Source organism: Pantherophis guttatus, chromosome 14, assembly GCF_059756535.1.
Source record: "Pantherophis guttatus breed Tessera chromosome 14, ASM5975653v1, whole genome shotgun sequence".
NCBI classification, from domain to species: Eukaryota; Metazoa; Chordata; class Lepidosauria; order Squamata; family Colubridae; genus Pantherophis; species Pantherophis guttatus.
The window spans coordinates 6,217,155-6,230,543 of NC_142076.1; the positions used below are offsets into that span (position 1 = coordinate 6,217,155).

General features: G+C 45.8%; 1 protein-coding gene across 1 annotated transcript; it reads left to right on the forward strand.

Annotated features, from left to right (window-relative positions):
- The first annotated feature begins 6,588 nt into the window (after window positions 1–6,588).
- Window positions 6,589–11,191, forward strand: LOC148112093 (uncharacterized). The gene is made up of 2 exons (XM_087878597.1): window positions 6,589–6,975; window positions 10,760–11,191. Exons 1-2 carry the CDS (start codon window positions 6,589–6,591, stop codon window positions 10,763–10,765), a joined length of 393 nt encoding a protein of 130 aa, XP_087734723.1. The 3' UTR covers window positions 10,766–11,191.
- The last annotated feature ends 2,198 nt before the right edge of the window (window positions 11,192–13,389 follow it).

Sequence of the window (13,389 nt, forward strand, 5' to 3'; positions counted from 1 at the left end):
AACAGGACCACGTGTTTGTGGTTCTGGTGCAGCTGACCACATGGAGTTGAGAGTGAGGGGTTTTAATACCTTCTCTTGGGCTTTGAACTTGAGCTTCCTGTTCCTGTGCAAGAGCATGGTATTCTATTGGCTGTTGTCAGACTCCCATGGGGCCATGTAGGGGTCATAGCTGGCTCTATAGCCAAAGTACCAATCGTAGGAGTTTGTCTGAGCTGAGTTTGGTTGACGTTTCTTAGGGTGATGCAATGAAGGGGCGTTGGGCAATTCCTAGTATAGCTTACTGGCTTTTTCCTGTGTTGGATCTATCTCGTTATCTCTTACATGCTGACATCTGCTGAGAGCCATTAAGAAAGGTGGGGGCTTTTTTCTCTCTCTTAAAAAAAATGTGTTTCTCCATTTCTCATCCAGGGAAGTATCATATTCTGCCTTTTTAATATTTCTCAAAATATTTAGTTCTTTTAGGAGGGAGGGATGAGTATGCTAACTTTCTACAAAGCCTTACTTTTTATCTGTTTGCAAAAACTGGAAGGATTGTTGTACCTGTACAAGAAGACCAACTCAGACGAAACTGTATTGGACAGGGAAGAATTTGAAGAAGGACCAGTCAGACTTCAGGACGATAGCAATGGGCTGCAAATCAATTGGCAGTCAGCCTCAAAAGTGGATGGAATCCTGAGAGAGATTTTTTTTCCCAATATGCCCATATTTCAAAATTCCATGAAAGCTCACGATCTCCAAAGATAATCTGGTTTTTATATTGCACCTCTTTTCCCACTGCAAAGAACCTTTTTTGGGGGTGGGTGGGGGGGTGGGGGGAAGAGATTCTAGTTTTAGTACTACACAGAAACCGGGACTCTGTGAATGCACTTCTAAATTCACCCCAGTGGTATTTCACTAAAGCATTGCTTTTGACGGGGATAATTGGGGTTCTGAAAAGGCCTTGATCTTTTAAAAATGCAGTGAAATTGTAATAACAGTAATAATCAAACACTATTGCCACTTCCAATTGAATTTCGCCCGTGGCTTATATTTGTTCAGTAGCCTTTATAGCCATTCTGAAACCTGGGTATCTTTCTTCAGCTAAGCCTGAGTTGAACAGCTATGATATAATTTCATTACTTGTAAAATGTGTATTCTCTCTCTCTCTCTCTCTCTCTCTGTGTGTGTGTGTGTGTGTGAGAGAGAGAGAGAGAGAGAGAGAAAGAGAGAGAGGGGGGAGGGAGGGAGGGAGAGAGAGGGAAAGAGAGGGGGGACGGAGAGAGAGCGAGAGAGACAGACAGGGAGGGAGGGAGAGAGAAAAAGAGAGAGAAAGAGAGAGACAGAGAGGCAGGGAGGGAGGGAAAGAGAGACAGACAGAGAGACAGAAAGACAGGGAGGGAGAGAAAGAGAGAGAGAGAGAAAGACAGGGAGGGAGAGAAAGAGAGCGAGAGAGAGAAAGACAGGGAGGGAAAGAAAGAGAGAGAGAGAGAGAGAGACAGACAGAAAGATAGGAGAGAGAGAAGATAGGAGAGAGAGAGACAGAAAGACAGGGAGGGAGAGAAAGAGAGCGAGAGACAGAAAGACAGGGAGGGAAAGAAAGAGAGAGAGAGAGAGACAGACAGACAGAAAGATAGGAGAGAGAGAAGATAGGAGAGAGAGAGACAGAAAGACAGGGAGGGAGAGAGAGAAAGAGAGCGAGAGACAGAAAGACAGGGAGGGAAAGAAAGAAAGAGAGAGAGACAGACAGACAGAAAGATAGGAGAGAGAGAAGATAGGAGAGAGAGAGACAGAAAGACAGGGAGGGAGAGAAAGAGAGCGAGAGACAGAAAGACAGGGAGGGAAAGAAAGAGAGAGAGACAGACAGACAGAAAGATAGGAGAGAGAGAAGATAGGAGAGAGAGAGACAGAAAGACAGGGAGGGAGAGAAAGAGAGCGAGAGACAGAAAGACAGGGAGGGAAAGAGAGAGAGAGAGACAGACAGAAAGATAGGAGAGAGAGACGATAGGAGAGAGAGAGACAGAAAGACAGGGAGGGAGAGAAAGAGAGAGAGAGAGAGAAAGACAGGGAGGGAAAGAAAGAGAGAGACAGACAGACAGACAGACAGGGAGGGAGGGAGGGAGGGAGGGAGAGGGGGGGAGAGGGAGGGAGGGAGAGGGGGGAGAGAGGGAGGGAGAGTTCACCCTTACTTTATTCACTTGTCATTTGAGATATCAATTCTCTTTGGACTTGTCTTTTATTCTAGAAGATATTTTATTTGGAACAATAATTATTTTATGTCTCCTCAGGCCTAGCCCTGCACGTAATCTATGAAAGCCAAGATGATATCCACACAATTGAGGTTTTGAATAAGAAATAGAGTGAATCAGATTGCAAGCCAGCCTGAGTGAGCTGATGGTCTTTGGTCTCTTAGGCCAATCTACCCTGCAGGATTGCTGTTAGAAGAAAACACAGGAGGAGGAGGAGGAGGAAGAGAGGAATTGCTGTTGGGGAAGGGGCCTCAATCATGAGGGGCCACAGGCAAGGAAGAACAACAACATGACTAACATGCTTTTGTCAGATACTGTGATGAAAGTACAAAGTTGTGTCCTCTGTACAATAAGATCACAATAAATAATATTGATATTTACTTACATATTCAGTTAGTTAGTTGTTAGTTGCTTGCTTACTTTCCTACTTATTCATTACTTGCATTGGCTAACAAAATTACATCTAATCAACTGATAATCAGAATGGCTCAGAGATCGCCAGCTGTGTTCTTCATTGTTCTGACCTAGGCTTCCTGAGTCATTAAAGCACACGAGCAGTCCAAAAACCTCTTTTATTGCAACAGCTGTGAATTCTGTTCATTCACAGATGAGTCCCAATTAGTTAAAAAGAGTCCTTCAGAAGAAGTCCTTCGGGATAATCGCTGACCTTTATCTCCCTCGACACGCTGCCAAAGACCTAATTGGCAAAGCCACATGGAGGCCAGAATCAAACAGAGCTTCAGGCTTTAAGCTGAACCGAATGAACAAATGTTGCTTCCTGCAAAGGCCCACATGCCTTTGCTCCTCTTTTAAGTCTTATGGGAGGGGCTAATCATCTCCCAGCCCTACTCCCGAGTCGTCCCTTTGGTTTTAGCTGTACTTGCCTTCTGGCAGCTCTGCGCAGCTCTGCGCATGCGCGCACTGGGAACAGCTCCCCCTGTTCCTCTGCCTCGCTGAGGTCCGACTCTGGAGGCTCTGGAGGCAGCACATACCTCCCAGATGGCCCTTTCTCTGCCTCCAATGCAGAGCCCTCGCCCGAGCCTTCCCCAGACTCCAGGATTGGCCCATGGTCCTCCCCAGCCTCCTTACTGTCCGATTCTGCTGCCAGCTCCGCAGGCTGCTGGCGGACCACAACATTTATTAAATCTACATTATGGACACTTGTCCTTTTTCAATTTGATTTCCTAAGAATAAGGAACAGATTTCCACTTTCTAGTCAGCTGGAGTCACTGGTTGCATCTGCGTACCATCAGAAGCTGTTGGAAGAACAAGGAGCTGCTCACCATGACCTAAAGAGAACTGGGAATTCATGCAGTGGATGATGCTGGCAACTGAGTTTCTAGTTGCATTCTATGAGAACTACTGGTATGCCTTTTCTTGTGCCCATCTTTACTTTGTAAAATAGGTTCTTTTCCCCTAACCATAAAAGTCTGCTTGGGCCCAACCTTAGAATCATAGGCTTGGCCAGTTCTTATTCTATCCCAGACAAATTATTGTCCAATCTTTTCTTGAAGACCTCAAACAATGGAGCAGCCACAACATGGGTGGGTGTCAGGAGTTTCATTCCCTCGATCCTGACTGGCTCAAGGTTGACTCAGCCTTCCATCCTTCCAAGGTGGGTAAAAAGAGGACCCAGATAGTTGGGGGAGGCAAGATGCTGACTCTGTAAACCACTTAGAGAGGGCTGTGAAGCAGTATATAAATCTAAGTATTATTCATTCCTTCCTTCCTTCCTTCCTTCCTTCCTTCCTTCCTTCCTTCCTTCCTTCCTTCCTTCCTTCCTTCCTCCTTCCTTCCTTGCCATGGTGGTGCAATGATTAGAATATTGCAGGCTGACTTTGCCCACTGCCAGGAGTTCAATCCTGACCAGCTCAAGGTGAGGGTTGTAAAGCTCTGTGAAGCAGTATATAAGTCTAAGTGCTAGTGCTATCTTATTGAATGTGTTTAGATAGGCATTGAAACATGGTTCTTTGAACAGCCCAGGAAAAGGGGCATTTTCTGACCTCATTCTGAATTGCAATTGAATTTAACTATGCCTGCCCTTTTGCTGGCAGAGATAATAGTTATTTTTTTTTATTCATTGCCAAAGCCCATGGCAGTTTATATTCGTAAAAAATTAAAAACAGAAACAATTAAAAAGTCAGCATCGTCAAAAAACAAGAACGAAAAGAACATAAAAATCATAATCATAACAACGATAACACGGTACAAGCCCCCAAATGCCTCGATTAAGTTGAATTTCAATATGACATGGTCATCCTTCCCCAAAGTTCCCACGACTTCAACCCTTTCTATCATTTCCTCTTTGTTAATTAGAATTAAGTCCAGTGTAGCTCACTCTCTAGTTCTCTCCTCTACAGGGGTGGGATTGAAAAAATTTAGCAGCCGGTTCTCTGCGGTTGCTAGGTGGGTGTGGCCATGGAGGCGTGGCCTACTTGGCCTCCTGCACCATGGCAGGGATCGCTTTTCGTCTTCCCCAGGCTCCGGAGGTTTTCCTCAATCCTCCGGGAGGCCAAAAAGGGCCTCCCTGGGGCTCTGGAGGCCCTCCGGAGGCTGGAAACGGGCCCGTTTCTGGACTTCTGAAACTTCCAGGAGGCCCATTTTTTGCCCTCCCAGAGTCTCCACACGGGCACTGCACTTACTTCGCATCCAAAACGGGCCACGTGAAGACCCCTGGGAGGGGAGGGGCAGGGTGGGCAGGGCCAGCCATGCCTTGCAACTACTAGTTTGGCGAACCAGATGTAAAATTAGCATCTGGTTTGCTTGACTGAATCCCACCCCTGCTCCTCTATCTTTTGGTGATGAAGTTTTCTTCTAGGTTCATCAGGAACCTGTTTGATCTCCCACTTTGTTGTAGAGTGTGTCTCTCCATTGATGTCAGGATAATTAAAGTTCTCCTTTACTATTGTACTGTGCTTCCGACTCACCTTAGCTACCTGATCAGTAAAACGTTCTGTCAGCATCAGCTTTCCTGCTTTAGCTGCCATAAGAAACGGGGAGGGATTAGGTATGGAGCAAAGGGGGGGAAGGGAGCAGGAGGGGGTTTGTCTTTGTAGGAGGGGACTTCGTGGGAATCGAAACTAAATTTCAGAAGGGGATGGCCGACCAACTGTCTTGACATTCCTGATGGATGACGCTGCCAGACGTGTTGCCACCTGATCTTTGGAAGACCTTTAGATTGGCTGAGAAACTATAAACACGAGGGGGGGAAGAAGCTTAGTAGATGTATTTCGCGCGTTTTGATCACTTCCAGCTTTTCACTGGGATGTTAATCTTTTCATATTCAGTAAAAGTACCAGATTCTTCAAAATGCTTGAGTTTGGGGTTTTCTTTCCTGGATACTGAAGGAAGCATACCTGACATTAAGCTGGAAGTTATCTCAGTCATCCCGGACAAAACCCGAGGGGACTGAAAATCCAAAGTATGTCAGATCGAGGGAGTGATGACGAAGGGAAGATGGGGGCAGCGAGTTCAACCTCCCTCCAGTCGGAAAGAGAAACTGCAGAATGGCTGGAAAAACTCCGTTTGGAACCGGAGGAAGCTAGATGGTCCAAAGGTGTGGGCAGACTGCCGGACTGGGGGGAGAATCCCCGGGGAGTGACGACTTCCAGACCCCGAAAAAGGGAGGCAGTGTGGATGCAACAGCAGAAGGAACGTCTCATGATAGATCAAGCCTTGCAGCTTATCTGTGATGTGGAAGAAAGCAGAAAAAACCGTGAGTCTTTTGAAACTCCTGTGGAGAAGGGGGAAGCAGACCCCAGGGGGGAGGCAGAAGAGACAGCCTGCGGGGGAGAGGAAGAGTTTGAGGAGGGAACATCCCAGGCTTCGGCAGCTCGAGGAAGAGATGCAGCCGGCCAGAGAACCCCAGCCCTGCAGCCCCCCCCCCGCAGACGTAAAAAGCCAAAAATCCCCCCCCCTTCCTGGAAAGTTTGATGGAAATCCTAAAACCTTGGGATTTTTCCTGACCCAAGTGTGGAACCACATGCAGGATTGGGGGGAGGACTACGAAACAGATGCTGCTAAAGTCAGAAGCGTTGCGAATGCCCTAGAGGGAGTGGCGGCTGAGTGGATGGTAGTTCTCCACAATAACAACTCCCTCCTGCTGAGAAATTACAACCAGTTCATGAGGGCCCTTAGAAGACGTTTTGAAGACCATTTAGCTGAACGAAAGGCGAGAACTCAGAATGAAGAGCATTCAGCAGGGCCGGAGGCCGGTGGCAGAGTATATCCAAGAGTTTCGTGAACTGGCACCTTATATGACAGGCTGGTCAGAAATGGCGCTTTTGGAGAGTTTCAAGGATGGATTGAATGATGAGATATATCGAGATTGCAGGAGCATGGGGGTCCCCGATGATTTGGATAGATGGTACATCTAGCTGAGGATGTGGAGATCGAGCTGAAACGGAGCGAACTCCGAGGAAGGCGGATGGGGGACCAGTCATCCTCTCTCTACCGTAAGGGGGCGGCCAAGATGACTGGCGGGAAGACCGAATTCAAACCCAAGTCAAAGCCCTTCACCTGTTTCAAATGTGGGAAGGAGGGTCACCAGGCGGCCGAATGTTTCTCCAAACCACCGCCAAAAGCCACCGGGGCCAGCCAAAAGAAAAGCGATAAAATACCCGCCAAAACCCACGGCACCGCCCTGAAAGGAGAAGTCGTTGAGTTCACTCCCCGGAACCAGCGTGAGTTGGGAACTCCGACCAACGATGACGACAGCGAGACAGACTCCGACTCGGACACCGATGAACGGGTGAGTCACACGGAAGAACCCTTACTCATCCCCGTAGAAGTAAGGGTGCCCTCCACAGGAACTCACACGCAATTGTTAGCCCTGTTGGACTCGGGGTGCACTAGGTGCATAATTAGCCCCAAAGTAGTGGAGGAAATGGGACTGAGACTGAAAACTTTAAAAAGACCCATTGCTTTTTGTCAATTAGATGGGTCGATTGCAGGGGGGGGGCAGCTAGTTTTATGACCGAACCCCTCGAACTACAGTTGGGGAATCACATAGAAAAGCTCAGCTTTATTGTAGCCCCTGGCATGGAAAGGCCCCTAATTCTAGGACTGCCCTGGCTTCGAAAATGGAACCCACGAGTAAATTGGAAAACGGGGGTCCTGCGCATCCGTACGGCAGAACCACCTCCAGAAAAGGAAGGCCCCTCCCTAAGGGACGACATAAGACCAGAAGGGGCCGCAGTAGCCCTTAACTATATTGAGGGAGAAGAGAAAATTCCGAAGGAATATTGGGACCTCAAGGAAGTGTTTAGTGAAAAAGCTTCTGATAATCTGCCTCCCCACAGGGCCACTGACTGCACCATTGAAATACTCCCAGGGGTGAAGCTTCCCAAACCAAAAATATACCCCATGACACCTCAAGAATTGGAGGAATTTATTTATTTATTTATTTATTTGTTTAAATTTCTATACCGCCCTTCTCCAATGTAGGACTCAGGGCGGTGAACAGCCAAAGTAAAAAACAAGACATACATACAAAACATACAAAATCTAAAATCTGTTTAAAATAATTAAATAATTTTGGCCGTAATTAAAACATTCCAATTTAAAATCCGTTTAAAATTTGACTCAAGCCAGCCCAGCTAGTTGAAATAAATGGGTTTTTAGGGCCCGACGAAAAATCCGGAGGTCTGTTATTGTACGTAGCTCTGGGGGGAGGTTGTTCCAGAGGGCGGGCACCGCCACAGAGAAGGCTCTCCCCCTGGGGGTCACCAGCCGACATTGTTGGAATTTTATTGACAAAAACTTAGAACGGGGATTTATCGAACGAGCCAAACCCAAGGTAGCAGCGCCAGTAATGTTTCGCGAAAAGAAAGATGGATCCTTCAGATTAGTTGTTGATTATAGAAACATGAACGCCATTTGCGTGGAAAATGTCTATCCCCTCCCACTTATGAAGGACATGTTGGCCCATTTAGGAAAGGGAAATTTTTTTACCAAACTTGATTTAAGAGAGGCATACTACCGAGTGAGAATAAAAGAGGGAGATGAATGGAAGACAGCATTTAATTGCCCACTGGGGTGTTTCCAATTTAGAGTACTCCCTTTTGGACTACAGGGGGCCCCGGCCGTATTCATGCAGTTGATCAACGAAGTGTTGCATGAGCATCTATATAAGGGGGTGTTGGTCTATTTGGACGATATTCTAATTTATTCTGACAACATGGCCGACCATGTCAGACTGGTTCGAGCGGTCTTGAATAAACTCAGAGCAGCTGAACTCTATGCCAAACTTTCTAAATGTGAATTCCATCAAGACAAAATCGACTATCTTGGATATCGTATATCGCATGAGGGAATAGAGATGGACCCGGAAAAGGTCCGGGCAGTAATGGAATGGGCCGCACCACGCACCCGTAAACAGTTACAGAGTTTCTTAGGGTTTGCTAACTTTTATAGACAATTTATCCCCTCTTTCGCAAAAATCGCATTGCCAATTACAAACTTGCTCAAAACAAAAGGGGAAATAAAACCCAAACCCTCGAAACCACTAGAATGGACTATGGACTGTCAGGCCACTTTCGAAAAACTGAAACGGCTGTTTGCAGCTGAACCTGTGCTCAAACACCCCGACATAGAACAACCTTTTGTAATACAAGCGGATGCTAGCGACGTTGCCGTAGGAGCGATACTCTTGCAAAAGAATGAGAATGGAATATTACAACCCTGTGCTTACACATCCCGTAAACTATCTGAAACAGAAAGGAGATGGGCCATATGGGAGAAGGAAGCGTTTGCAGTTAGATGGGCGCTGTTAACATGGAGACAATTTTTGGAGGGGGCAAAACATCCTTTCGAGGTGTGGACTGACCATAAGAATCTAGAAGCATTAAAAACACCACGCAAATTGTCACCCAAACAGGCACGCTGGGCCCAACATTTCAAGCGTTTCAATTTCACTTTACGTTACCTTCCTGGGGGAAAAAATTTCATGGCAGACGCACTTTCCAGATTGCCACAGTACAACAGCATAAAGAAGGAACTGGTTCAACCAATGATCCCCTTAACGCAATTGGCAACACCTGTCACTACCAGAGCGCAGAGTAAAACCAATCCAGAACTCTCAGGGGATTTACTCGAAAAGTTACGAGAAGCACTAAAAGCTGACGAGTGGTTTAAACTCCACTCGAATGAATGCACACTTCGCGATGGACTAGCTTGGGTTGGATCGAAATTGTATGTTCCGACCACATTAAGACCAACCGTATTGAAATATGCGCATGATGCCAAAGCCGCAGGACACTTTGCGTTTGTCAAAACTTTACATCTTGTTAAGAGACAGTTTTGGTGGCCTGCACTAAAAAAGGACATACAGGCATATGTGGCTAGCTGTCCAGTATGTGCCTCGGCTAAAAGACCTCCAGGAAAATCCCCTGGATTACTGCAAAGTGTGGCTAGACCGAACGCCCCATGGAAGGAAATATCTATGGATTTTGTGGTGGACTTACCCGACAGTGAGGGCTGCACTGTCATTTGGGTAGTAACTGATTTGTTTTCTAAACAAGTACATTTCATACCTTGCTCAAAGATCCCTTCAGCAAAAACCCTCGCAAAGTTATTTATTCGGCAGATTTACCAACTACATGGGTCTCCGAGAAGAATAATTTCTGATAGGGGTGTGCAATTTACTTCCAGTTTCTGGAGAGAATTTTTAAGATTGATAGGCTCCGCACAGGGGTTGAGTTCCAGTCACCACCCTCAGACAAATGGTGCTTGTGAAAGAACCAATGGGGTACTCGAACAATACCTTAGATGTTACGTGAATTACCAACAGGACAATTGGGTAGACTTGTTGCCATTTGCAGAAGTGGCGTATAACAATTCTGTGCATAGTAGCACCGGATTCACCCCTTTTAAGGTTGCATCGGGCCAGGATTTTGTACCCATTCCCGAGTTACCTCAAGATGATCCCCAAAATCCCTCTTTGATAGATTGGATAGAACAATTAAGGAGCACCTGGACAGTGACTCAGAAGGCATTAGATGAGGCACACCGAGCTCATAAGGCACAAGCCGATAAGAAAAGGTCCCCAGCTCACATTTACAAAGTGGGGGATAAAGTCTATTTGTCTACCAAATACTTACAAACCACCCAGAGGTCTAAAAAGCTGGGGCCTAAGTATGTAGGACCATTCCGTGTGATCAGACTGATAAATCCAGTGACAGTTGAATTAGAATTACCAAAAACCTTGAGACGAATACATCCTGTATTTCATGTTAGTTTATTGAAACCTGAACACTCATCTCCCCTAAGGGTTGATCATAGCAACCCTCCAATTCCCATCCTCGTAGAAGGGGAGCAACATTTTGAGGTTAAGGAAATCTTGGACTCTAGAAAACACCATGGTAAAGTCCAATATCTGATTGCCTGGAAACATTTTCCACTATCTCAGGCTGAATGGGTAAATAAACGGGATGTCCGAGCTCCCAAGAAAGTACAACAGTTCTATGCCAAATACCCTGATAAACCTTGATCATTGTATATATTCTGTTTCTCTTTCTCTTTTTCCTTTTAATTAGGACTAACGTCTCTTCTGCAAGAGGGGCCGAATGTCAGCATCAGCTTTCCTGCTTTAGCTGCCATAAGAAACGGGGAGGGATTAGGTATGGAGCAAAGGGGGGGAAGAGAGCAGGAGGGGGTTTGTCTTTGTAGGAGGGGACTTCGTGGGAATCGAAACTAAATTTCAGAAGGGGATGGCCGACCAACTGTCTTGACATTCCTGATGGATGACGCTGCCAGACGTGTTGCCACCTGATCTTTGGAAGACCTTTAGATTGGCTGAGAAACTATAAACACGAGGGGGGGAAGAAGCTTAGTAGATGCATTTCGCGCGTTTTGATCACTTCCAGCTTTTCACTGGGATGTTAATCTTTTCATATTCAGTAAAAGTACCAGATTCTTCAAAATGCTTGAGTTTGGGGTTTTCTTTCCTGGATACTGAAGGAAGCATACCTGACACGTTCATCTATTCCTTCTGTTTTGTTGGGTGTTTTGTAGTATACACCTATGGCAATGTCTGTTGTGGCCCGTACATGGCCTGTGCAGCTAGTAGCTGATTCAGACAGTGAGGAGGCTGGTGTGGTCCTGCGCCAGCAGCCTGTGCAGCTGGCACTCGAGTCAGACAATGAGGAGGCTGGAGAAGATGTGGTGCCAGAGGCAGGGATTCAGCCAGGGCCTTCAGAACCCCCAGAAGCTCCCTTAAGTGAAGAGGACGAAGAGAAGGAGCTCTCCTAGATGCACGGGCACACAAAGCTGCCAAAAGGCAGGAGTGGCTCCTCAGGAGGAGGTCTCCTCGAGAGTAAGGCTTGGGCCTAATTGGCCACTCCCTTAGCCTATTTAAGGAGGAATGCTGACTGAAGCAATTTGCAGGGAACAACTTCGTTCACATACCTTCATGTCTTGTCTTGCTTATCTTATCAGCTTCCTGCAAATTGCTTCTGGGCATTCTGCCAACCATAGTAAGCTTTCAGCCATTGTTCTTTGAATTCTTGGCAGCTGTTAGTGCGGTTGATTAACAGCCGTTGTTGTAAAATACTGGTTTATTTAGTAGACTAAGGTTTATACGGACTTTATGTGTGCTGCGTTCTTTGGGTCCGTAGCTGGGGCAGAACAATGTCATTCTTTTTCCCTTTTATGCATTCATGAAGGTTTTCATATTTGGTTTGTTACATTTCGTTAGAGGTGTAGAGGTGTTCTTGCATACAATGCAACTCCACCTCTTTTATTAGGCCTGTTTCCTTTCAACAATTTAAATAGTTTACATTGGACAATCTCACATTTCAAGGTACTGAGGAGAAACACTGTCCTGGTGACTTTCTGAAAGGAAGACAGTTCTGGAATCAGTTTAACCAGTGATGGGACGCTATGCCACCAAATGAGCACCAACACAAAAAAATGCGTCTTCTGGATGCACTTCTCATAGGTAAGGTATCTTCAATATTTGTATTGTATTTGCCATGACTACCCATGTAGGAAAATTGTAAAAAATGTAGATATGTTAGGCTAAGTATCTATTATAGCTTAGTTATAAGAAAACTATTTCCCCATAACTGGCATAAGTCAGCAGAGCTAGAACCAAAAAGTGTCATAAAGATTATGATAGAAAAATTAGGGTGCTGTTATAGTATATTATAGTGGGAAAATGATGCTACTGTCATGACACATGCGTTGTCTTTTGTCCCCATTCTCCATAAACACATCTCAATGAGTAGATGTAATTTTCTTGAAAACCAGTTGTAACTTTTTTTTTTTTAATTTGATTTATATGCCGCCCTTCTCTGGAGACTCAGTGCGGCTTACAGTGCGTTAGAGCAACTTGGAAATAAGAAGCCAATATTTTCTATAGCTGCATGTTCTCTCTCTCACTTGCTCACTCTTTTGCTCTATCTCTTTCTCTCTCTTTCTCTCTCACTCTTCATTCTCTCTTTTGCTCTGTCTCTCACACACACATACTTTTTTTGCTGTCACTTGCTCTCTCTCTCCCTCTCCCTCTTTGGGTCTCTCTCTCTCTCCCTCTCCCTCTTTTTTGCTCTCTCTTTCTCTCTCTTTTGCTTTCTCTCTCTCTCTCTCTTTTGCTCTCTCTCTCTCTTTCTCCCTATCTTTGTCTCTCTCTCTCTCTCTCTCCTTCTCACTCATTTTTGCTCTCTCTTGCTGTCTCTCCCTCTCTTTGGCTCTCTCTCTCTCTCACTCACTCACTCTTTTTTGCTCTCTCTTGCTCTCTCTTTCTCCCTCTCTTTTTCTCTCCCTCTCCCTCTCCCTCTCTTTCTCTCACTCTCACTCTTTTGCTCTCTCTCTTGCTCTCTCTTTCTCCCTTTCTTTGTCTCTCTCTCTCTCCTTTTCACTCATTTTTGCTCTCTCTCGCTCTCTCTCCCTCTCGTTGGCTCTCTCTCTCTCTCTCTCTCACTCTCTCACTCACTCACTCTTTTTTGCTCTCTTTTGCACTCTTTCTCCTTCTCTTTTTCTTTCCCTCTCTTTGTCTCCCTCCCTCTCTCACTCTCACTCTTTTGCTCTCTTTCTTGCTCTCTCTTGCTCTCCCTCTCCCCCTCTCTCTCCCTCTCTTCCTCTCTCTTCCTCCTCCTTTGCTTTTTAAAGTTTAAAACACAAGTATTTCCAGAGGAGCCCAAGTCATCAATTGCTGCAGTGTTGAATA

Coding starts and splice junctions, on each gene's coding strand:
- LOC148112093 (XM_087878597.1), top strand. CDS start 6,589: ATGGTACATCTAGCTGAGGATGTGGAGATCGAGCTGAAACGGAGCGAA.